This window comes from Miniopterus natalensis, chromosome 4 (assembly GCF_054644295.1).
Source record: "Miniopterus natalensis isolate mMinNat1 chromosome 4, mMinNat1.hap1, whole genome shotgun sequence".
Lineage (NCBI taxonomy): Eukaryota > Metazoa > Chordata > Mammalia > Chiroptera > Miniopteridae > Miniopterus > Miniopterus natalensis.
Window position 1 is genome coordinate 42,605,541 of NC_142084.1, and position 25,166 is coordinate 42,630,706.

At 41.7% G+C, this 25,166-nt stretch overlaps 1 protein-coding gene across 1 annotated transcript in view; it reads left to right on the top strand.

Annotated features, from left to right (window-relative positions):
* The window catches only part of DCLK2 (doublecortin like kinase 2), a gene marked incomplete at its 3' end in the record, with an annotated part of 130,988 nt that overhangs the window by 52,089 nt on the left and 53,733 nt on the right, over positions 1-25,166 (top strand). Inside the window, exon 3 of the mRNA XM_087816507.1 lies at positions 24,516-24,618. Coding sequence (XP_087672633.1) covers positions 24,516-24,618 — 103 coding nt within the window. The remainder of the gene's footprint in view (positions 1-24,515; positions 24,619-25,166) is intronic.

Below are 25,166 nucleotides of genomic sequence, written 5' to 3' on the forward strand. Positions count from 1 at the left end.
TAAACTGCTTGCAGCCTGTCTGAAAATGTGTTGGATGGTGAGCTTGGTGACCTGGGCCATGGGGATGCCCCTCTGAGGGTCAGGAATGATAAGAGGGAGACAGAGAGGCTGGCTGGTTACAGATAATCAGGTATTGAGAAAGGCTTCTAGGCATCAGGGGGGAACTCTTGAGAGCTCCAGCGAGGTAGGTTATGCTGGGCATTGTACATCAGATTCGGCATTTTGAGTTTTTACCCTAGAAATGATGGGAAGAGAGCAGCATCAAGATCGTACAAATGGGTGGACAGAAGTGTGATCAGGAAAACCGACAGCCTTGAAAGGTTAGACAGGAAATTGAAGTCATGAACGAAATCATCTGTAAGGCGTGTAGACCAAGAAGACAGAAGGGGCCTAGGACTGAGCCCTGACGAATTCCAGCGGAAATGGACAAAGGGAGAAGAGTAGGTGGAGGACTGGCCTGGGAGGTGGGGGAGAAACAGGTGAGTGGGGGGTAAAAGCCAAGGTGTAAAAGTGTCTGCCAGGAAGGAGGTAAATGGGCAGATGCTTCTATGAAATCACTGTGAGGTGAGCACTGACATGTGCCCATTGGGTTTGGCTGAGGTTGCAGGTAATCGAGAGCCTGCTGTGGGGCCTGGTGGTAGAAGCCACATCAAGGTGCCCTCAGCTCGGGAGCAGATAGACGGAGGGAGGACAGTCCTCCAGGAATGTTGGCTGTGAAGGGGAGGGCAGACGGAGAAGTCAGTGGGCTTTGTGGAGGCTTCTTGGTTTTGAGGTGGGAAAGACTTGAGAAATATGTAAATGCTCTTACAGACGACCCCGTAAAGAGGTAAAAACTGACAAGGTCCTGAGAAGGCAGGAGGGAGGTGGGTTTGAAGGCGGAAAGAACAGGTGTTGTGTATATAGATTCTGGGGAGTTACTGTTTTCCAATGTGTTTGTTTCAGTCCAGCCTTGAAAACTACAATAACCGCTTGTGTGAGCCACTTCAGTGTTTCTCAACTTTTCTTTTTCATTATCAACCTCTGAAGAGAAAAATTTAAAGTGATATATATGCATTTATTAATTCAAAATATTTTAATATCACCATAATGAGGTAAATACGAAGGAAGAATTTTGTCAGGTAGGCTTTAACTTTGGAGGTCCACAAATCATTGTAATATCTAAGATAACTTTGCTCTCTGTATTAATTTGCTAGGGTTGCCATAACAAAATACCACAGATTGGGTGGATTAAATGACAGAAATTTCTTTTCTCAACGTTCTGAAGGCTAGAAGTCCAAGATCAAGGTGCCAGCAGATTTGGTTTCTCCTGAGGCCTCTCTCCTTGACCTGCTGATGGCCACCTTCTGGTTGTGTCTTCATATGATCTTTCCTCTGTGTAAGCACATCCCTGGTGCCTCATCCTCTTAAAAGAACACCAGATAGATTGGATTAGGGAGCACTCTTAACATCTCATTTAATGTTAATTACCTCTTTAATGGCCCCATTTCCAAATACAGTCCCCATCTGAGGTACTGGGGGGTTAGAGTTTCAGCATATGCATTTGGGGGATGGGCAGGACACAAATCAGTCCATAAAACCCTCCCAAGAACCAATTTTCACTTCTGTCAGGGGCCCTCCAGAAGGATACCCCACCCTTGCCTGGTGCCACAGTGGATTGGGATAGTCGGGACCGATGATCCTCAGGTGCTCAAAGACTCCAGACGGGAAGCTGGACAGGTGCCCCTGAGGCCGATCATCCCAGAAAGTTTGCCAGTGCACTCAGTTCTGAGAGAAGGAAAAGGGAGGAAACACTTGTGGCATTTGGTCATAAGTAGGGGGATCCTTAGAAATCCTCTGTGTTCATTTTACTGGTGAGAGAATTAAGATCCAGAGAGGGTGTGACTATTGAAATAACACAGCTCTTTGGTGGCAAGACTCCGGATTCCAAATTCTTTTTTTTTTTTTCCCCAATTGTCTCCACTGTTTTAAGGTTAAAAAACAAACATACGAAAGCTTACTCAGCTAGTGAAAACCATTTGAATTAAAAGGAAATGAGAAAAAGGAGGAAAGCAATATTTAGGTCAAACATCTGATTGCTTTGTGGGAACTTTAAATTATATAGATTGTGAATGGGAACTATAGAATTTGTCACTGAGGGTGCAGAGAACTTCGTTTAAACTTCCCTTTTGTGATGTAAATCAGCATACAAATGTCTAGATGTAGGCTATCTTTTAACTCATAAGGGTCTTGTAAAACAGTAATAAATGTGCTTTCTATTTGTGGTCACAGCTAACCTCCATAAATTAGAAAAATGAATGGGTACTGGTGAACCTGAAGCCGAGTGAGCCACTTGATAGGTCTTCCCTCAAGAGCTGGATACCAGTCTGTGTTTGTGTGTTCGGAGGGCAATACATCTAGGATGTGCATCATGCAGAAACAAAATACAAATTTTTTTAGTTCCCAAAGGTCTAAGATCTTTTCTGCTTCTTTAGATTATATCAGATAATTTATAAGATGTGAAACTGATAAAAGACCACGTAACGCCCCATAATTCAGTACAGTAACTCACAAAAGATCTCTGGAATCAGTTTGGTTTTCTAATATATTAACAGTTTGTGAGGAAAGGAAGGAAACCAGATCACATACATCTGAAAGCATGCACAGATGCGCCTGGCATCCACAGCGAGGGGCTGCCATTTGTAAGTATTTTATTCCGTCGGCAAGTTACAAAAGGCTGGGGAAATGGGAGATGAGAGATCACGATTTGTGAAATTATTTTAGAGCCGAATCGTCCAGGGAGCTTGAATTTAAAAGAAGATCATAAGATATTACGCCTGACTCCTTACATCTAGAGTGGGGTGCTACCCCGGGGTCATATCCTCTGCATTCAGGGTTTATGGTTTGTGATTCTTCCCCGGGCTCGCTCAGACCTCAGCAGGGCCGTGAACATTTCTCCTGCTGTGACTTTTCTTCATGTCACCACCTTCTGTGTATTGATTTTCATTTGCTTTTCACAGATTAAAATTAGAATTCTTCGGGACAGGGGTGTAACTCCATACTCTGCAGTTTGTTAAGGGTGGGGATTTAGGGCCAGCCTAAATCAATTAAATCGCATTATCCGCCATAGATACTTGTGTGGCCTTCCCCCTAAAATTTCAGTTCCCTATCAGTAATGAGTAGAATGTTAATTCCAGTTCACGTGGTAAATACCTAGATATTTTAAGGTGTTTTAGTGGAGATAGTTTTAAGTCACAGGTACGGATCATTTTTAATGATGCTTTCTGAGCTTTTTTTCCCTGTGGCTGTTATTTTAAGGCTCTCCTCGCTGTGGGCACTTTGGATTCTGAGCCTGGAAGTAGTTGTAACATTGAGGGCAATAACTCAGACCCAGGTTTGGAAAAATCTTCTTTTCACTCCCTTATTCTGCTTCCTGCTCCCATCGTTCCGTTTATATTTATTATGACAGGAGAATTGCCTAATGGATAATGGTGCTGAGAATGACGTATGGCTGGTGACACATCTTCCTTTCTCCCAAAATTGGCAAAATAACAATTGTTTAATCATTTTGTAGGGCAGTCACCTCATCAAATAGAGTGCCGTCTTTTTTAAAACATATGTTTTTATTGATTTTAGAGAGAAAGGAAGGGAGAGGAAGAGAAAGAGAAAGAGAGAGAAACATCTATCAGTTGCCTCCTGTACGGCCCCTGACCCGGGGACCGAACCTGGGCATGTGCCCTGACCAGGAGTTGAACTGGTGACCTTTCAGTGCATGGGACAAAGCTCAACCAACTGAGCCACACCAGCCAGGGAGAGTCCTGCCTTTTGAAAGCACACATTTAAATAATTCCTTTCCTTTTATTGAATAATAGCTAGATCCTATACTAATGGAGAGCCCAGGATCTTAGCTCACCCTGTACTCTCCTGCTGTGTGACTTAATCATATAACTTAATCTCTCGGACTTCCTCTCCTTACCTATGCAATGAGGATAATTATAGTGCCCACCTTTCAAGGTGGTTCGTAGGATTAAATAAAAGAACTTTTAGGAAGTGTTTTCTCTGGCTTTCATACATAGTAAGAACTCAGTAAAAATCAGTTATTATTAAGTACTTACTATGTAAAAAAACAAAACACTGTGTAGGCAAGCTCAAGAAGATTACACTGTGTTTGAGAGGCACTTATTTAACTTGTTTTATATTTTTCTATCTCTAAAATGCCCTGGCTTACATTCCCATTTGACCCTCATAATAAGAAAATGAATGACCATGACTAAGATGAACCGTAGTATTCCACGGTGTAAATGTCCCGCAGCTTTTTTATCTGTTCATCTACTGACGGGCACTTGGGCTGTTTCCAGATCTTAGCTATTGTAAATAATGCTGCTGTGAACATAGGGGTGCATATATTCTTTTGAATCGGTGTTTCTGGATTCTTAAGATATATTCCCAGAAGTGGGATCGCTGGGTCAAAAGGCAGCTCCATTTTTAGTTTTTTGATGAAACTCCACACTGTTTTCCACAGTGGCTGCACCAATCTTCATTCCCACCAATAGTGCACTAGGGTTCCCTTTTCTCCACACCCTCACCAGCACTGTTGTTTGTTAATTTATTGGTGGTGCAACAAAAATAAAGGAAAATAATAAATAGCTTTTTTAAAAAGATGAAGGATCATGAAAGTTCTTATTGGCCTTGGGTAGTTATTTTACTTTTAAATTTTCTCAAATTTCCATAATTATGGACAGTACCCAACCATTAAGCCATCTTTCCAAACCTTTGTCATATCCATTGTATTCCGGACATTCATGGTTTTTATGCCAGCGAAGTAAAAGTAACCTTTAGTTTTCTCTTGTAAATGAGGATCCACTAAGACAGTGGATCTTAACCAGAAATGCATACTAGGATCACATGGGGGAGATTTTGAATGCCACTGATGAAATACGGATGCCTGAGCCCATGCCCCGGAGAGATCAAATAGTCTTGGGGAGGGACCCCCTAGCATTAGCATTTTAAAATTACATGGCTGTGGTGGAAACCACTGCTCAAGGAATACTCTTTTTTGGACACACACCTTCCCCATCTCCCACCCTCTTCTAAATTAAAAGCCTATAACTCATGAGCACATGGCAGCAATTCTAGATACTCTGTAGATTCACAGCTATTCATTAAAAGAGAAGTTAGAAAGTGTGTATACTGTTTAAAAGGATTTGAAATCTGGTCATAGCAAGTATAGATTAACCATAAAATGTCTCTTTGGATAGTTATGATTTATTGTGAGTTGCAATAATATTACATAGAAACAAAAATGCCCTTGATTCTTGCCACTCTGGAAGATCTTACTGTTCTCCTTTAAAGATTTTTATCACACTGGTTCATGAAAACAGTTGTTTTGGTTTACTTGACTAATCTCTGATTTTGCAGATAAGAAATGAGTTCAGTCGCCCTGTGACAAACTCATTCATAACCTTTGGGGAAGATTCCCAGAGCGCACAAATAGTCCTTCTGTCTGTAATGATGGAACAGACCTTCTGGGACGGTACTTCCTTGTTCAAACACGTAACTTTTAACACCTCTGGACTATGGGATTTTACAGTTAAATGAGAGCGGTTACTGAGCTGTGAGTGTTTATTCTGTGGTTTCTTCTGATCTTTGCCTGTCTTTGGGTCCTTCAGCACTATTTCTGTTCTGTAGGTCTGGCAGCTGTTAGAAATACCACGGATGTTTGCTGAAATTAGGTGGTAATTTTATATACAATTGCTGCTGATTGGATTGCCCAGGGTTGAGGTTTGTTTTTTTAATCTGCCTTCCCCCATAAAGTTGGTTAGATTGGGGAATTTGCTCCAATTGCTAGCGATTGCTTTCAAACATGCAGCATGTGAGCTGCAGTTGTTGCCATAAGCAGCTGTACACTGTGTTAGCTTGAACACATGGCACACATTTTATGGATGGATTAGTGAATGTTGCTTGGAGCAAAGAGAACATGAAATGACCTGTAAAAAAACAAAAAAACACAAGTGGAAACCTTGAACCTTAGGATGTTATATTTGTGAGTCTCCCGTTTAGAACCAACAGAGGGCTACCCTGAATCCTTCCGTTACATGGACAGTGTTTTGTGCCTTCATTTTAATTGGCTTACCCAGTGTCTGAGTCTGGATTCTAATCATTGCAGTGAGTTTAGGTGCTAATACCAACACAATATTTGCTTTAAAATCTCACCAAAGTTCCACCTGTTCCTAGCATTCTTGGTTGCTTGAGAAATGGACAGTATATTTCACCGGTGTTGTGTCTCTGAAGGGAGGAAGATGTGGGTGCTGACTTGTGTGGAGAGTGAACGTGTTCCTGTTTTCTTTGTGTAACAGATGACTACCTAAGATGCGCATGCTAATGCATATTGTATCTGAGCTTGTCATTAGAGCAAGGCCCCAAGCAGTGATTAAAAGCCCTCTTGCTCATGCAGGCTTTGCATGAGGAGGGGGGCTCATCGCTGGGCTGATTGCTGGTCCTTTTCTGATTAGGAGACAACCCTCAAAATGAGCATTTATGACTTTTTTCAGACCTCCCCCCCCCCCCATGGCAGGGAGCCTTGCCTCCTTTTCAGAGTTCTTCCTACTCCAGGGGATGAATGGTGGGCGGGACAGTGCCTCATGATGACTATGATCATGTAAAATAGCCCTGATTAAAGAGCAGCTCAGTGGGCCTGTCTGGGTGTTTTCTTCTCCTGGGAGCTGCATTATTCGGGTGGGGTTGAGGGGATTCTCTTTCATATTCAGAAGATAAATTGCACCCATCAGAGGAATATCTGTTAGTTAAGGCAATTCAGAATGTGCTTTTCTCATTTCAAGGAGGGGGTGGGTACGCTAAAAATTATCTATTTCAACTGGAAGGAGGAGAGAGGAATAGACATCTCAGAAGCCTGGCATCAAGCCTACAGACAGGGAGCTCTTTGGGCCTTTGCAAGACTTATATCCTAGGTTTAAGAAGGGCAGACTCTCCGTAGCTACACAAGTCATTGTGAAAGAGAGACTTCTCACATATTGAATATGCATGGCAGGTTTCCTATAACGTGGCAGAAGAAAATAGTTCGTATCTGCCTTCAGACCTTGCACTAATCTGCTAAATTATATGTCAGCCAAATGATACAACGAGCCTTAGTTAAGACCTAACGGAAGTTAATTTGAAACTTAAATCTAATACTTGAGTGGAAAAGCTAGAAAGGCATTATATCTTGTGGTTTCCCATCAACTCTCCCAAAGGGGAGAGGGCTATATTTCTGTGTAGTGCTACCATTGGGTTATTAGTCAACCATGACAGGAAGCAAGATCTATAGTTCGGTCTGTGCGGCAGCTATTGCAATCCTAAGACTGTAATAGCCTTCCATTAATACTTATAGGTTAATAACTTTGCAAGGAGTTGGCAGTGACACTTAACATAGCATGTGGTCTTCATGCAATCAGGCAGTGCTCTAGAAATGGCTAATCCACATTTTGCACAGATGAACTCTAGATTTTAGCTTGTTCTGACTATTGGACAGATTGCCAAGCTGAACTATCTCAGTTTCTCCAAGGTGATGTTGCTTTTGAAGGTCAACGATACATGATCTGGTTTGATCGCCAGATATAATGTTTAATAGGTATTATGAGCTTCCTGGGGTTCAATAAGACATGTTCCACCATCAATACACATAGAAAGCAAGGGGGCCCACCTCTAGTTTGTCACTATGTTTGTGTTGGTCAGATTTCACACATCTTTGTTTTTAGCTTTTGACTTAAGGCAAAGACTCCTGTGTGCCCTCTCCAGGCCCTTCCCCTGGCTGTTCTAGATGAAGAGAGTGGTCATTCACACCCAAGACTGCTAACCCTGATTGGATAACCCTGCCATCTTACTTAAGCACAGCCTTTCCTTATGGAAAATTACATATATATTTCCAACATAAAAATTAATTTCTAAAAAAATCTGCACAGGATTGAAGAGTGATATTCACTGATGCTTGTGGAGTTGTCAGATTTAGGGGGGAAATTATATAGGACATACTTATACTAAAAGAATGATTTGTTCATCTGAAATTTAAATTTAACTGGGTGCTCTGTATTTTAGCTGATGACTCTAAATGCAGGCAATATTAAGAAAAAGAAAAGAAAAAGAACTATCCCTGCTGATATTTGGAGTAGGGAAGGAAGGAAATCAGTAAAAGTGTTTCCTGATTACTACAATTAAAAGAAAAGTTGACTTCAGTCCAGTTTACAAGAAACTAGAAGTTTTCAAAGTTAGACTAGAAACAATGAGAAAAGGGAAATGGGTAGAAAATACACAGACAGAGGAGCTGCATGGTTTATAGACGATGAACGTAGGAAATGAAACATAGCTATTACAGTGTCAAGGTTCTTTACAGATTACGTGATCTGACATCTTCATTTCCCCTAGAAGGAAACTGGAACTGAAATATTAAGAGGTAAAGCTACCTGGTCACATTTTTATAGTCATTAGAAGCAGAACCAAGACCAAACCTTGATCTCTGACCCTTCCTTTCTGAGAACCTGTACAGTAAGACTTTGACATACCGTAAGGGTAGAGTCAGTCCAGGTACAATCGAGTACTTTTGATGATGAAGACATCTGAAGAGTGCTTTCTGGTGTAAAAGGGATTATTGCAGAAATTGAAGGAGCAGTAACCAAAATACCTTTTCAGTTTTAGTAGCTGCAGTGACCTCTCTCCTACAGTGACCAGATTCGCCATGTTCCCAACGTATATTTCTGACTCCTTTGGGCTCCTAGGAGTAGCATCCCAGTTTCCTTACCTAGAAACTAAGGGAATTTGGGTTAAATTATCTCAGTGGTAACTGCTAAGTCTGTGATTCAGCAACCTTTATTGTCCGAATCTCTCTTAAGGAATTTATACCATGTAAAATAGAGATCATTATAAAATTGGTCAAAATTAAACTTAGTTAATTTAACTAAAATTCAGTAGGTTGATGTAGAAAGTCATTGTTATCAAGGATAGAGGTATTAACCGGATTGAATCTTCCTGAGCAATATGAGTTGACACAACTTTGGGAGGACAGAAAAGTTTGAGGATTAGAGCTGGGGACGGAGTGGTGCAGAGCTAGGTAAAGCATGAACAAGGTACAGAAATGCAAATGGTCATGGAATGTTCTAGAAAATCAAACATTGACTTATAGCATAAAATTTGTGCCTGCAAAGAGTGTCAAATAGCCATTACCACAACCTCACATTGTCCTGTCTCTCTTGCCCCTAGTTCTTTTACAATTAGAATTGAACCCCTCGCTCTGGCTAGTCTGTTCTACCTATTTCACCTCCTTCCTCTCTAAGGAAGCTTTTTCAGAGTCCTTCAGGCCACCCTCTGACAGACTGGACAGAAGATAAATTGGCAAATGAGACACATCCTGAATATGGCCCAGTAATGTCGTTAAATTACTTCACTTCTCACATGCATGTATCTTATCTCCTGCTTAAAGAAATGATCGTTTATTTGTTACTTCTGCAGTAGCAAGCATAGTGCTTGTGCATGGTTAGTGTTCAATAACTTAATTTGTCCGAGTTGTTTGTTGTTCCATAGTGAAGACCTGGCTTGACTTAGCAGAAGATGCTCTTTGATGAAAGGAACCCTCTCTTCTTCGTGTGTTTTTTAAACCCCCTTTGTGTCTAATGTGCTGCCAGGACCATGTAGCTGATCTCAGCAAACATATGTGTGGACCACGTGCATGTGTGTGACCAGAAGGAATCTACAGGTCATGTACCCCAAGCCCCTAGTTTTACGGGTGAGAGAACTGAGACCCAGAATGAGGTTACCAAACACATTTTAGCATTAGAGTCCAGCTCTCCTCACTCTAGCGAGTGCTCTTTCTTTAAGATACTTTACTTTCTCATTTTTGCCTGGCCGTACAAGAAAAATTAGCTGCATTTCAGGTATTTGATTTTCTGTCTCTTTATGGTATGCAAGTAAAAGATGCCCCCGGGAGTCGGGGGACTTACTTCTTCCTAACTCTGCCACTGCATGTGTTCCTTAGAGAATTCACTTATCTTCTCTAAGCCTCTGTTTCCACATCTGTAAATGGGGCGAGCGTGGAGTTCAGCGTCAGGTTCCGTCTCGTTCATTCAGTAGCTCAGCGGTGGTTTTGAACTATATTGACTTGCTGAGGATTTAAGAATGTTCTGTTCTCTTCCTTCCCTCTTATGAAGTGAATATTTCCACAGCTTTTGCTAAAAGTGAAGGGTATAAGCATGAGTGGGAGTTTGGGGGAGGGAGAGGTGGGTTAGCAGGTGAATCTGAGCCATCCTGTGAGACAGACCTGGTCGTTTCCACTCCTCTGCCCTTCGTTTCCGGTTAGCACAGGGTGGACAATCCAGCCAACTCCATGGGATGACTGTGGACTTTGGGACAGTAAGAATCTTTTGGGGGTCTCATGCCCTGCCTTCAGTTCCTCTTTGGTTGTGGTCTAGTTTGGGGCCTCAAGGTCTGTGGAGCATAATAACACGAAGAGCAGGCAGGCTCTTCCTGAGCCTGGTGGGGAAGCCACGGCAGTGCCCGGGTGGGGGAGGGAAGTGTGCTCTCTTCACCTCTTGCTAAGTGCTGAGTCCACCAGAAGGATGTGGGCTTTTGTTTGCTTATTTGTCTGTTTTCCTAGAAGGAGAAGCCTACACTTTTGGCAGCAGAACTGAAAGAAAAATTGAATTTGACCTCTTTCCGTATCGGTGAGAGACTTGCATTGTCCTCTCGGGCATATGAAGACCCTTGAACTTCAAAGCTGGCAGCTGCAATCAGACGCTTGCATTGAGGGAAGCACCGTGAATGTTGATAGGAGGCAGAGGCTGGGAGAGGAAAGGGAGCCAATTCAAACAAAAGGAAAGGGAGGGGGGTTACATGTACAGCCCATAGCAGTGATGAGCGTATTTCCAAATTATTTATCCCACAACAATGCTGGTGATTTAAGGGGGAAGGATTGCTGAACTCTTGTGAAGTGGACAGGGTTATGAATCATCCACGATTATTAGTCCCGCTGTACTGAAGGCAAAGAGGGCGGGTATAACAGAACCCGACTCGATAGCAGTGAGTCCTCAAACACTGAGCTTCCACCATGCCCGGGAATTGAGTCTGGGGATGTGCAGTCACTGCCACGCAGGTAAAAGTGCTTCCCTCACGGAGGCCCCACAGAGAGGCACAGAGCCACATGCCCGCCCGCACAGCCAGAGTCAGGATGTCCTTCCTACCAGCCCTTTGTGTTGTGCACAGCACTTCCCGGCTGAGGAGCCACTGGCATCCTGTTTGCCCTGGGCGGGAGTGTTGGGATCTCTTCCCACTGTCAGACCTACTCAGGAAGCGGTTGCTCATCGGCGTCAATATTCCCAGGATGGCCGCCTACGCAGTGAAGAATGCAGAGATGGTGCCTCTCTCTTCATAACATGGCCCTGTCCCCTTTTTCAAAACTGCCTGCCAGGCCACACACAGACCCGTCCTGTTTATCAGAAGCTGGGACTGCCTTTGGAAATAAATGAACTGTGAGCCACTTTTTAAAAATTCATTTTAAAATTATAATTGATATACATTATTATATTAGTTTCAAGTGTAACAGCACAGTGATTAAACATTTATATACCTTATGAAGTGATCACCATAAGTCCAGTACCCACCTGGCACCATACATAGTTATTGTGATATTTTGACTATATTCCCTGTGCTGTACTTCGCATCCTGTGACTAACTTTATAGCTGGCACCTTTTTCATCCATTACCACCCCCTCACACATGCACACTCTGTTCTTATTTGTTTTATGGCAATGCTTCATTTTAGAAGGGGGACCTGGATTTTTAAAATTGCATACTCATTTCAAAAACACCATGTTTATGAATAAATCATGAAATAATATTGTTGTTTTTTAAGTGAAAATGACACTTAAAAAACACATTACAAACTTGGTTCATCAGCTTCCCATGTTGGTGAGATTACTTAGCCCAGGAGGATTTCAGCCACAGATACCCCCTTGATCTTCCAAATGCTATTGGGAAGTGCTGAGGAGACCGCCACACGCTGAACAGAGGCAGTGACTGCCATCCTGAAATGGGACAGTGGAGACGGAACTCATTTCGTGGTGTGTGAGCTAGTCCTTCTGTAGCTGCAGGGGCACGAGACCGGTGTTTCTGTGGTGGAGAATTGGGACTCGAGCCAGACTAAGGCAGAAGAGGTGAGAAATGGGGACAAAGAACAGGGCTGTCCTCCACCAGACTGAAACTCGTCCGTGGGTCCCTGCCAGGGCTCTCACCAGCCAGCGGTGAGGACCTTGTGGGCCATTTGGCCCAAGCCTCATATTTGTGAAGGTTTCCTATTTGGTCTTTAAAAATGACCTAATGCATTTATATAGTTGTAATTTGTGTGTATTTGCATAATTTGTTGCACTGCACGTAAACTACATCATGATTACTATAACCTGCTTTGGCATTTCTTCGCGTTTTGCTAAGGCGGATGTGGTCCTGCCTCTCAGCATCCGAGAAGCCCTTTCCTGCCCAGCTCCTTCCCTGTCCCCAGCATAGTCTTCCTGTCCGTGTGCCCCTGGTACTCGGGGCTATCTGTGCCCTTCCTGTGCGCCGGGAGTATTCCCTTCATGTCGTTCAGATTGCTGGAGACAAACCAGCCCTGGTGGTAGAGCGTAGGTGGGTAGAGTTTATTGCGGTAATAACATTGGCTTACATTTGAGATCCTGCTGGTGTTTAAATTCTTACAACCGTGCAGCCATGCTTTCCTCCCCTTCTCACATCTGTTTTCTGCCTAAGCCCTGTGGTTCTCCATAGCTCTCTCCATGTATCTGCTGCTATTAAAAGCTGCTCCTGCCTGGCCGGGCATGGCTCAGCGGTTGAGCATCAATCTAGGATCCAGGCGATCAGGGTTCGATTCCTGGTCAGGGCACATGCCCGGGTTGCCGGCTTGAACCCCAGTCGGGAGCGTGCAGGAGGCGACTGATCAATGACTCTCTCATCATTGATGTTTCTCTCTCTCTCTCTCTCCCTCTCCCTCTTCCTCTCCCACCCTTTCTCTGAAATCAATAAAGACATAAAAAAAAAAGCAAAAAAAAAAAAGCTGCTCCTCTCATGAGTCTAATACTATGAGCTGCTGAACCTGGAGGCCCCTGCCCCTGTGCTACTCATCCACTCACTCGTCCAATAAATATTTCCTGAGCGTCCACACTGGGGCGCGATGCTGGGTGCTCTGGGCACGGTAGGGAGAAGGATGTTCGGGCTCCGGGTGCCAGATGTTTTCCCCATGATCCTTGGCTGCTGCAGGCTCATGCTGACCTACCTAAGGCCCCGTCTGGCTATTCCATCTGGCCATATGCACCTGCCTTGGTTCCCAAGGCACCTTGCCACGCTACAAGAATCCAAGGGTAACTTCTGTTTATACTATGGAGAAATAATATGCCAAAAGGTCTTACTGGAGAGAGGCTCAGGGCCTGAAAGCCGTGGCCAGGCAGGGTATTCTCTAGGTCATTCAGGTGCCACAATGGATTGGCAAATAGCCAAGAAGGAAAGAGGCTCTTCTTTTCAGGCTAAATAACAGCCTCCTTGTTGGGGAAGGGAATAATCAATCCCAGCTGGAGAAAAGAGACCACGTTCCCTTTGCTTTTCCATTCAAATCTAATCTCATGACATGAGTTTCTGACATGAGTAGCATTCTTGCCCAGACTTGTGGCCCCAGGGAGGAGATGGTTATTTAAGACAGCTGGCTCCCCAAGCAAGACATATAACTTGATGATAAATGCTTACAGACAACTTCCCTTACTCACTGGTCCCAGTCCCGGTTTAATTGACACCCCTGGAGAGTTGCAAAAAATAAATAGATGTTTCTTTGAAAGAATATCATGTCTCTGGATGCAAGAGAAAGATAAGAAATTCTGCGTGCATACAGTTCATCAGTATTTCCCGGCTTATGGAATTCTTCGGGGAGGGATTCCTTTTATGCATTCCCCGTGAAACAGAAGTTTCCTGTGCCTTTAAAAACCTGTCTTGTGTTACAGTATAGAATAAATCTGACATGTGATTTTGTTTTGACTTCCTTTCCTTTTGTCTTTAGAAAGGGACTACATCTATGAGTTAGTATTTTTAAGGCATCTCGCAGCTTTCTTCCTGAAAGCATAGATATATCTCTATTATGAATAATTTTAAGTTTTACTAACTTAAAATTTCTTTATTCCAGAGTTTATACTTTTTTTTAGGTCAAGGAACCCAGTTTCTTTGGAATAGCAATTATGCCTGTATCTCTAGACCTAAATTTCAAGCCCTTACTGCAGGTTCCTTCCTCCTAATTAGAGATGAAGTCTGTGGGCAAAGAATGAATCACCTCACACATTTTTACTCCATCTGAGAACTTAGTCACTATAATGGTTATAATATAGAAACAAAAATGAACATCCTGAGGAAATCACATTTATTTGAAAGAATATGGAAGTATTGAGGGCATGTAGAATTTACCTTTGTAGTTTATCAAAAAAATAATCATGTTAAATGGTAAAATGATAATCCATTAAAAACAAAAACTTTAGGAATAGACAAATGCACTAAAAATAAGAAGGGAAAAAGAAAAACTAAGACCTGGTTAGGTTTTGAAATCAATACTGAGTGAAAAAAGCAAATTTCAGGATGATATATTTCGTATGATGTTGCTTATATAGATTTTTTACAATGTACGGAACAATATTCCTGGTTGTCTGTGGATATATATACATCTGTATGTAACACAAGGTCTAAAAACATGGCTTGGAAGGAACCAAGTATTTTCTTGGGTTGGTGGAGAAGGAAGGCAGGAGGGAGGGTAGAATTGGGCTGGGGGCCAGGAACAAAAGAGATGTTAACTTACAGTGTTTTATTTTCATATATTAAAGGGATTGGAGGCAAATATGACAAAATATTTGCTAATTCTGGGGCTTCAGCATTAGTTGCTGTATTCTTTAGTCCTAAATTACTTAAATATATAAATTACCATAAAAAGGAACCAAAAAAGATTTTTCTACCTTTGTTCTAAAGTTCCATGTAAATGTAAGTAGAGGTACATAGTCAGTAGACACGCCCTTCCGTAGGTATTCACATTTATTTTTTTTAAAAAATTTTAATTTTGTGTTTATTGATTGAGTTTTTTAGAGAGAAGAGAGGGAGGAAAGGGGGGAGAGAGAGAAATATACATTTGTTGCTCTACCCATTTTTGCATTCACTGGTTGATTCTTGCACACGCCCTGAAGGGGGATAGACCCCATACCCTTATCGTATCGGGAGGGTGCTCCAACCAACTGAGATACCCGGCCAGGGTAGTAGTTATATTTTTTAGAACAGGTCTTGATAAGCCAGTAAATCTAACTCCTGAGCTATCTTGCTCAGAATTCTCCTAAACCAAGTGCTTATTCTAACAACTTGCAAATCAGTTATGTATATGTTAGGGTAACAAGTTTTGGCGGTGTTTCAGGAACAGGTGCCTTTTAAACAGAAAAAGTCTAATTGTGGTCTTTGCCTCAGCCAATATCGATTTCATTTTTTAAAATGTTGCCGTGAATAATTGGAGTGGATGGCATACTTTCCGTTTCTGACTAGCCACAGGCACGCAACTTACTCAGAGGATTTCTTTGGCTGTGGAGCGAGACCTTCATCTGCAGAGAAGACCGCACTGGGAGAAATTTCTCTCCTTGCTTTTCATGTAGGATTTATGTTGGTTTGAAAACGAAAATTTTTACTTAAATGAAAACTTTTGATTTAAATGAAAATTTTGATTTCTTGTCATGTGAAAATAGATGCAGCTAGAGAAATCAAAATCTTACGTTTTCTGCAGCATGGAGCTACCTCCATTTATTTGGGACTCAAATCTAGCCTCCTCATCAGGGCTGAGCCACAGCTTAAAACTAGGAAATACACACAGAGGGAGCCTGGCCATTAGACAGTGGAATTTGGGCACTAAAGTTTCTTTTCTTTCCTTCCAATTAAAGTCTTTAACCTTCGTCCAGTTTACTCTTGTTTTACACTTAATTTTCTAAACTAGAAATATTTCTCCAAAGCCCACCAAATGTTAAGTTCAGACAATTAGAAGTTGGCAGAGGGGCTGTTAAAGGGTTGTTGGGGGTCTTTTTTTTGGTGTTTTTTTTTTTTTAAATGTTTTTATTGATTTTAGAGAGAGGAAGGGAGAAGGAGAGAGAGATAGAAATATCAATGTTGAGAGAGTCATTGATCAGCTGCCTTTTGCACGCCCCCTACTGGGGATCGAGCCCAAAACCTGGGCATGTGCCCTGGCTGGGAACTGAACCATGATCTCCGGGTTCATGTGTCAGCACTCAACCACTAAGCCACACCGGTCAGGTGGGTGCATGGGGGTCATCTTTTTGATGTAAGAGGTGAAAGTTCAGACCATGATAGCAAGGGAGGAAGAAAAAACTAAATGAAAGAAACATAGAAAGAGTATATGAATTTTTTTTAACATAGGGATGATTTTCCTTTAAATCTAAATAGCCCTATTGTAACTTGTTTGTACTGATAGTGCAGAATGGTCGGCGTTTTCCAGGACAGATGTAAAATTAACAGACAGAGTTTTTTCATAGCACCTTAGCTGATGGTTCTCTGAGTCTCTATTCCAAGGAAGGGTCTTGGCTACCTGGGTGTGTGCACCACATGCTAAACTGACGCCAAAGGGGTAGACTAATCCGACGATGGGTTTTTGTGTAGAGAGAATATGTGTCTGGACAATGTTGGCAGTTTTGCCTTTATGTTAAAAATTTAAAGATTATAATTGTAATACATATTTATACTCTTAAAATTTCTAGTTTGGCAGCAAATGGAGTCCTATTTTAAAACCATATGATTCTAACGTGTGCTTTTAATTTGTTTTCAGAAAGAGTTAGCCAATTTGTTTGAAGATATCAGTTTCAGAACATTCCTGGTATTCCCTAAAGTATAGGAGGTTGGCCCGAACTTGTGCTGACCTTATGACATTACTTAGAAGTTGATCCTTTAAAAAAAAAAATTCTAGATATAAGCTTGCATACTTGTCATTCACTTACTTCATAAAAGTAAGACATAGAGAAATGGTCTGGTTATTTGGATTTTAGACAAGTATAAAAACTTCTCTGACTTATCTCAGTAAACTGTCTTATGTTGTCTTTCGTAGATTGTAAATCACACTGTTTTCTTCTTTAGGGAGACAATGTATGGTCAAGTACAAAGACTAGGTTCCAAGCCAGACAGGCAGGGTTGAGATCTCAGCTCCTCCCTCACTGGCTGTGTGACCTCCAGCAAGTTACTTAACCTCCTTGAGCCTTTGTTTCTTTTTGTGTAAAATGGGAATCATGATGCCAACTTCACAAGGTTATTTTGAGGGTGAAGTGCAAGTCATGTGTAAATGAGACTGATTGTGTGCAATGTATATAGTTAGGTATTCTATGCTGGTTCCCTTTCCCTTCGTGTTGGTAACAGAAAGATTGGGGTTAGAAAATTGTCACCTTTTACTATGGTTCCCAGTCTCCTCTTCTGTAACATTGATGATTTTCTTTTTTGTTTATTGTTTGAAGATGACTGAGTCCTGGAGAGCATTGACTCAGGCTCTGGTCACATCTGTTTGAAAATGTTTAGCTCCAGACTTTAGAATTAGAGGAAATCTCACGTTGGTTGGCTTAATAGGTTTCCTGACTTCCTCACCCTAATTCTTCTAAAATTTTGCTCCAGCCTCCCTCCCTTGGTGGAAAGCTCTAGAGCAGATTTGGAACTTTTTCTTGTGGGAATTTAAGAACTGGGCCCTCAGTGGGGCAGTCAGAGGGTCAGACAGAAATTACCTCTTTAACAGGAAGAGTGATCATTGTCTCGGTTCCCAGAATACATTTGGTAGCTGAATATCTATGAATTTTTCAAGATCTTTTCATCCTGTTGATAGAGGCATTTCCTGAAACCAAATCATTGCTTTCAAGGTTCTATGATTAGTCATGATTAGTAATAGTCCTTATAAGGAGGCTATAGTGGGAGAAGGAAGGTTAGATCCAGTATTTTTTAATAGAAGCAAACCAAATGTAGGGAGTTGTCTGTAGATGCAATTAGGAAGCCTTTTACTGTAAGTACTGTCATCTTTTAGCTTCAGTTCTGTTTCCATGGTAACCAGATGGTTGGTGAGGGCCTGGCTGAATGGTTTTACAGGAAGCTGAAAAACATTGCTATTCTGAGTAGCTTGCTTTTTGCTATACAACAGAATCCTTCCCTAACTGTGCGCCAGCCAACATTTACTGGGAACAAAGCAGGGGATTTATGCTAATTATATTCTGGCTCCAGAGTAAAGAAATGAGAGAATCTCAGCCCTTGCTTACTGATCTGTGAATTTGGTTTTCTGGTTGCTGTTCCTAGCAGTTTGAAAGGAACCAAGTGACTTAACCTTTTCTTTATTTCAGGTATGGTTTCCCTGTTTAAGCAGATCTTAGATTCTAGAGATAGGACTGGTAAAAAAATAAAGGCGGTGGTGGTGGTAGGTGCCTGGGATAACGTTAGTTATGATAGAGTCAGTCTGCTGAGTTTATAGCTTTTAAGTATCTACAAGGGCAGTCTTTTTTTTTTTTTAAGTGTCCCCTGCTAGCAATAGATAGATAAGGGCTCAGCAGCTTTTAGGCTTATCCTTTATGATATGTTAAAATTGTCATTATGATTTCTTTGCATCAAAACACTGTATTTCTATTTTTCTATATGATGGAAAAATTATATATGGTAGAAAAGCCTTTGGGTGGAGTTCAAAATTAAGTGCAGTTCCCTTTTGAAAACTTGTAATGTGACCATTTCTTAGGAAGAAACAATAAAGATATTAATGCAGCTCCATTAAAAGCCTGTATCATGAGAGAGAGACAACATCAAGATGGTGGTGTAGGTAACCGCGGTACCTGCCACCTCCCACAACCACATCAGAATTACAACTAAAATACAGAACAACCATCATTCAGAACCTCCTGAAGTCTAGCTGAATGGAAGTCCTACAACTAGGGAACTGAAGAAGCATGGAGACCAATAGGAGGGGGTAGACGTGGGCAGATCAGGACTGAATCCGTCCCACAACCAGGTGCCTCGGTTTAAAACCGGGAGGGATATCTCGACTGTGGGGATCTCCCAGAGGAGCAAGGGGTCCCAGCCCCACATCAAACCCCTCAGCCCAGGGTTCCAGTGCTGGGAAGATAAGTCCCCACAACTTTGGACTGAGTGACACGGAGGCTGCTGGAGTCCCAGGCAGTTCCTCTTAAAGGGCCGGCGCATGGACTTACTCAGTTGTACTCCCTCTGCGCTCCAGTGCAGGGCAGCAGCTTGAAAGGAACCTGGGACATTCGGGGAGGAGCTAACTTGCCTGGAATCAGGGAGAGAGCTGGAAGGGCAGCTTTCTCCCAGCCAGAAGAGCTGGCAGAGGACGTTGCTCCTTCGTTGAGCCCTCCCTACACAGAGCCTACAGGCAGGTGCCTTCTCTGAATCTCTATCAACCTGGCTCACACCTTTCACCCTGCCCTGGTGATTCCTGGAGACCCCACCCCTCCCTACTTGCAAGTTCATCCAAGCCATTTCTATGCAAGTGGACTCTCTAGCTTCATGCTTAGGACTTTCCTAAAATCTCTCAAACAAGCAGCAGCTGGCCTCAGCATGCCCCATACCTCTCAATAAGTGGCCCCAGGACTGGCAATAGTGGCAGCCTGCATTGGTTCATAGCCTGGCCTCTCCTGGACACCTCCAAGCCCAGCACTAGCAACAGCTATCTACGGATTACTGTGTAGCTCATGCTGGGTGGCCCTGGGCAGGGCACAGGCAAAGGTTGACTTTGCACTTCCTGGGAGGCCCTAGAGACAATGTACCCGGTAGTCAGCTTCGGCCACACTGGATTACAACCCTGTCACACCCACGAGTGACACACTCAAAGGATGGGACTCAGTGAACAACAAAGCTCCACTGAAGTAAATCCTACTCCATAGGAGTGTCTCCAGCACAGCAGCTCTTTGGCTGTAGTTGGAGCTGGTCCTCACAGCTGATTGGCCTGGGGGTCAGTTCCTCCCAGTGATGCCAATAGCAGTCAATGCCCAATTACAACAGGACAGTGCACACAGCACACACAGGGGAGCACCTAGAAGGCCTAGCTCAGGTGACTGGGGAGACTGAGCCATTGGACCCTACAGGATACCTACTACACAAAGCCACTCTACCATTTCTAGGAGACATAGCAGCTCTACCTAATATATAGAAACAAACACCTGGAAGCAGCCAAAATGTGGAGGCAAAGAAACATGTCACAAAGGAAAGAACAGAAGAAATCTCGAGAAAAAGAAGTAAATGAAATGGAGCCAAGCAAGCTACCAGATACAGAGTTCAAAACAATGGTCCTAAAGATGCTCAAGGATCTTAGTAAGACTATTAAGGAAACTAGTAAAATCATCAATGACATCATAAAGAGCCAGTCAGAAATGAAGGCTACACTAATTGAAAGAAAGAATAATTTACAGGGAATCAACAGTAGAGTAGAGGACACCAAAAATCAAATCAGTGATTTGGAACATGAGGAAGCAAAAAACACCCAATCAGAAGAGCAAAAAGAAAAAAGAATTCAGAAATATGAAGATAGTGTAAGGAGTCTCTGGGACAACTTCAAGTGTACCAACATTCACATTATGGGGGTACTGGAAGGAGAAGTAGGAGAGCAAGAAATTGAAAACCTATTTGAAAAAATAATGACAGAAAACTTCCCCTACCTGGTGAAAGAAATAGACTTACAAGTCCAGGAAGCACAGAGAGTCCCAAACAAGAGGAACCCAAAGAGGCCCACAGCAAGACACATCGTAATTAAAATGCCAAAGGTTAAAGACAAAGATGGAATCTTGAAAGCAGCAAGAGAAAAGCAGTTAGTTACCTACAAGAGAGCACCCATATGGCTCTCAGCTGATTTCTCAACAGAAACTTTGCAGGCCAGAAGAGAGTGGCAAGAAATATTCAAAATGTGAAAAGCAAGAACCTACAACCAAGATTACTCTACCCAGCAAAGCTATCATTTAGAACTGAAGGTCAGATAAAGAGCTTCACAGACAACAAAAGGCTAAAGGAATTCATCACCACCAAACCAGTATTATATGAAATGTTGAAGGGTCTTCTTTGAGAAGAAGCTAATGAACAAAATAATCTGATAAACAAAATAGACCCAGAGACATTGAAGCATGCCACAGACGGTCATATTTCAGAAGGAAGAGGGAAGGGGGGTGGGGAGTGGGTAGAGATTAACCAAAAAAGTTATATGCATATATGCATAGCCCATAGACACAGACAATAATCGGATGAAGTCCTGGGGAGGGGGTGGTAACAAAGTAGAGAGGGACAATGGGGAGAAAAAATGGGACACCTGTAATACTTTCAACAATAAAGATAATTTTTTTTAAAAAGCCTATGTAATAATTTTAGTTTCAAATATAAGCCATTTACTGGACTTTATTTCTGAGCTCCTTCAAATCCTCTTAAGAAGTAAACTATAAAAAAATTTTTTGTTTAACTGCTCTTCAGTAGCAATAGCCCTTTAAATCTGAGTAATGAAAGCATTTGATTTCAACAGGAGGCATGTGCTTTCATTCTCAACATCTCTCTCTCTCTCTCTCTCTCTCACACACACACACACACACACACACACAGTTAAAAGGAAAGAAAATCTATAAAAAATTCCAAGATGTATTTTACAGTCTTGCTATCTATCATTAACATTATTTTTTCTACAAAATGTGGTCCTTGTTCCGCAAGATAGACATTTCAAGGACGCTAAGATTTTGACCCTGACTCTTATTTAGAAAAGTTGATGCCCGTTTAAACTAGTCTGTCACTGAGACCCAATCATGTTTCTTTTGCATTTTTATCAGATCTTGGAAATGCTCAACAAAATACGTTTGGAAAGTATCTCAGAAGTCCGTTATTAAATACAACCTCAAGTCTCTAAGTAGCAACAAATGGAAGATTGAATAGCAAATTACTTTGCTTTGAATCCCCTCTACTGAATGGTTGTAGTAGTAGATTTCACAAGTAATTTTTCTCAAATCACCCTGAAATAATGATGAAAGAAATTTAATTCTTCAAAGAGCTTACATGATCTAAGATGAGTTTTTAGAAAGTTATTTTAAGGTAACTAGAGCCAAAATTTGATCAAGTATTGGCTGATTAGCTTCTTTAAGGAGCTATAGGACTTGGCTGGGTACTCAAGGAGTTTATAGATTATCTTGGCACAGAAAACCAACATCATAAATCCTAGCACAAGGACTGCTTTGCATGATAATGGGTTGATAGGAATTCATAGAAAGAGTGTAAATGTTGCCTCTAGAGAGGGTTCCCTATAGGAAGTGGGAATCAAAGCATTTTTTAATTCAACAGAAATTTATTGAACAAAGCCTGCATGTTAAGTGCCATGAACTCTGCCAGAATTATAGTGATGAGCTAGACAGTGGTTCTGTATGTATGCAGCTCAGAGTCTAGTGAGACATCCGAACACAAAACCAGGCAATTACCTCAATAATAATGTCTGTGTTGGACAAATTCCAGAGTTCTGAGTGAACACCTGGATTTGGTAGGCATGAAGATTTTGTTGAAGATTTCTTTGAGGACATATGAAGGTGAACTTGAACAGAAATAAATCCCCAATGGACAATGCTATTTATCTGCTTAAAATAGTGTTCTTCCCCCCCCCCCCCCTCAGAAGAATGCACTCCACTTTCACAAAAGTCTCCAAAAATATAAATATGTAAACTTCTTTTACCAACTAAAATGGACTTCAGAATTTTGTAGAAAGAAGTGCTCTTAGAGAAACCTAACCTCCTTTACCATCAACTCCTTTGTAACTCTGGAAAGGGAAAGAAATACATGATTTCCAAAGACTGCCAATGGGTCAGGAAGTGGAGACCTCCTCTGTTTCAGAAAGCAGTGTCCAGAAAAAAATGACAGTTCTGTGTCCTCTATCTTTTTTTTCTTTTGAGGAAATGGTTTATTATGCTCCCAGTACATGCATAGTCTTTTTTATCAGACCTCAAGCCTTTGCATCTGTTTCTATATCCTTTAACAGAGACCAAATAGGGAAAGAAAAAGAAAAATGGATGTGGCAACCTGTTAAGAACTAGCACTGAAATTATGGCTGCCACCTAGTCCCCTTGACCTAATTAATCTGTCTACCGAAGGATGGAAAAATTACTGTTTTTAAATGGCCCACATTCATTTGGAAAGCTTAGATATGCTCCCATAGATATATTATTTCTCAGTTGGATGTCTCCCCATTAGATCCTGCTGATTGCTTTAATTTTGCACCTTAGCAGAAATACTGCTTTCCTCTCATTTGTGTGGCTTTCTTTTATAAGCCACATAACATCCATTACCCCTGAAGGGCTTCTTGCACTGAAGAAGGAATTGGCAGCGAACAGGAGGTCTTCTAAACTGATGCCCTTTCCCTTACCCTTGTTAAGAATGACTTAGAGACATTATTCATGGTATTGACATGTTGTTTTTCTGAGTCAGATTTAGTGACATGGCCGATTACTCAAGGTTAACTCTCAGGTTTAAAATTTATGATAAAAGGAACAAACAGACCACCAGAGTTAAAGAACAAGAAATATGTTTTGCTTTAAAGATAGAATCATTTAAGTGTCCAAACATGAAATATTCTTAGGTATTGAATATTTTATTTAATGGGATGCTATTTTCATTAAGTTAGCTCTTCTTAACTAACAGGTGTTATATTACAGTACTGAAGACTGGAGGTTAGGAAGCCCTTTACTGTCCTAGTATCACAGTGCTATGTTCAGGTCACCCTCATTTTTCTTAATCATGACCCCAAGGCACAAATGTAGTGATGCTGGCAATTCAAACCTGCCAAAGAGAAGGCGTAAGTAGTGCTTCCTTTAAGTGAAAAGGTGTATATGTATACGTATAGAAAAAAACACATAGTAAATATAGTTTGGTACTATCCACGCTTTCAGGCATCCACTGAGCGGTCTTGAAATGCACCCCCTCAGATCAAGAGGGAATACTCTACTTAAGTGCCTGGCACCCTTCCCACCAGTTTTCATGCATTAGTCCCCCAAACATCCAGAGGTTAACCGTACCAGAGGTACAGAGAGGTCATGGCCAAGGTGACATGCTGGGAGGCGGAGTTGCCAGGAGAGTGAGGAAGGGTGGGTAGTAAAGAAGACTAAACTAAGAGGGAAGACCACCATCCACCCCAGCTTTGCAGGCCCCTTAACCGGAGACCTGGAAAACGCCGCTTTACCTTGTGTGTGCGTCCCTGACTTCACCCCTAAAGCAGGACTGTTGATGCCGGCTTTGAGCACCTCGTTCTGTTGTTCTGAGGTCAGGGGACACTCTGAAAGCACCCTGTGAAGAGTAAAATTCTTGGAAATGTGATATTAAACAGCTCTTCATTCCAACTCAATATCATAGGCGAGGCTTGAAAATGGATTTAATTTTGCTGACTTTTAATTTTACTTCTAATGTTTCTAATTTATTTCTTGGGTGTGATTTTGAATTTTTATTTATTTATTTTTTTTTAGGTTACTTGCCTGCAAGACTTTTTTGGTGATGATGATGTTTTTATTGCGTGTGGACCTGAAAAATTCCGTTATGCCCAAGATGACTTTGTCCTGGATCACAGCGGTAAGGCAGTCCATGGACCATTTCTATAACCCTGACATGGGGGCTTGGGATTTAGCACTACACTTGGTGCATGTGAAGTGGTCCTCAGGTCATCTTTGAGGAAGATGGCATTGGCAGTACTCTTTTTAGATTAATGGAGGTAGAGAATAAAATGAAAGTATTTACCTAGTTGTAAAAAAACACCCCCCCCCCCCCCACACACACCTAATTCAGTAGTTAAGTCTTTTTCATTTCTTAGCAATTTTGTTCTGTCTCTTTACTGCATTGCTTTGCCCCAGGAATGAATCTTCTTCCCTCTTTCAGAATGGGGGCTGGCTGTGCCACCTTAATTGTATGCATAGTGCTGAACTTAAAACAGTTGTACATTTTCCATGTCCATAAAGACATATATATGTCCATAAAGAGGTACATAAAATTATAACAACCAAATTGTTAATAGTGATTATCTCAGGTCTCTTTTTACCTTATTTTGTTTGCAACTTAAAAAAAGCAATAACGTGCATTGTTTATATATGCAGGAAAAAAATAAGGCAATTTCCATCTATAGG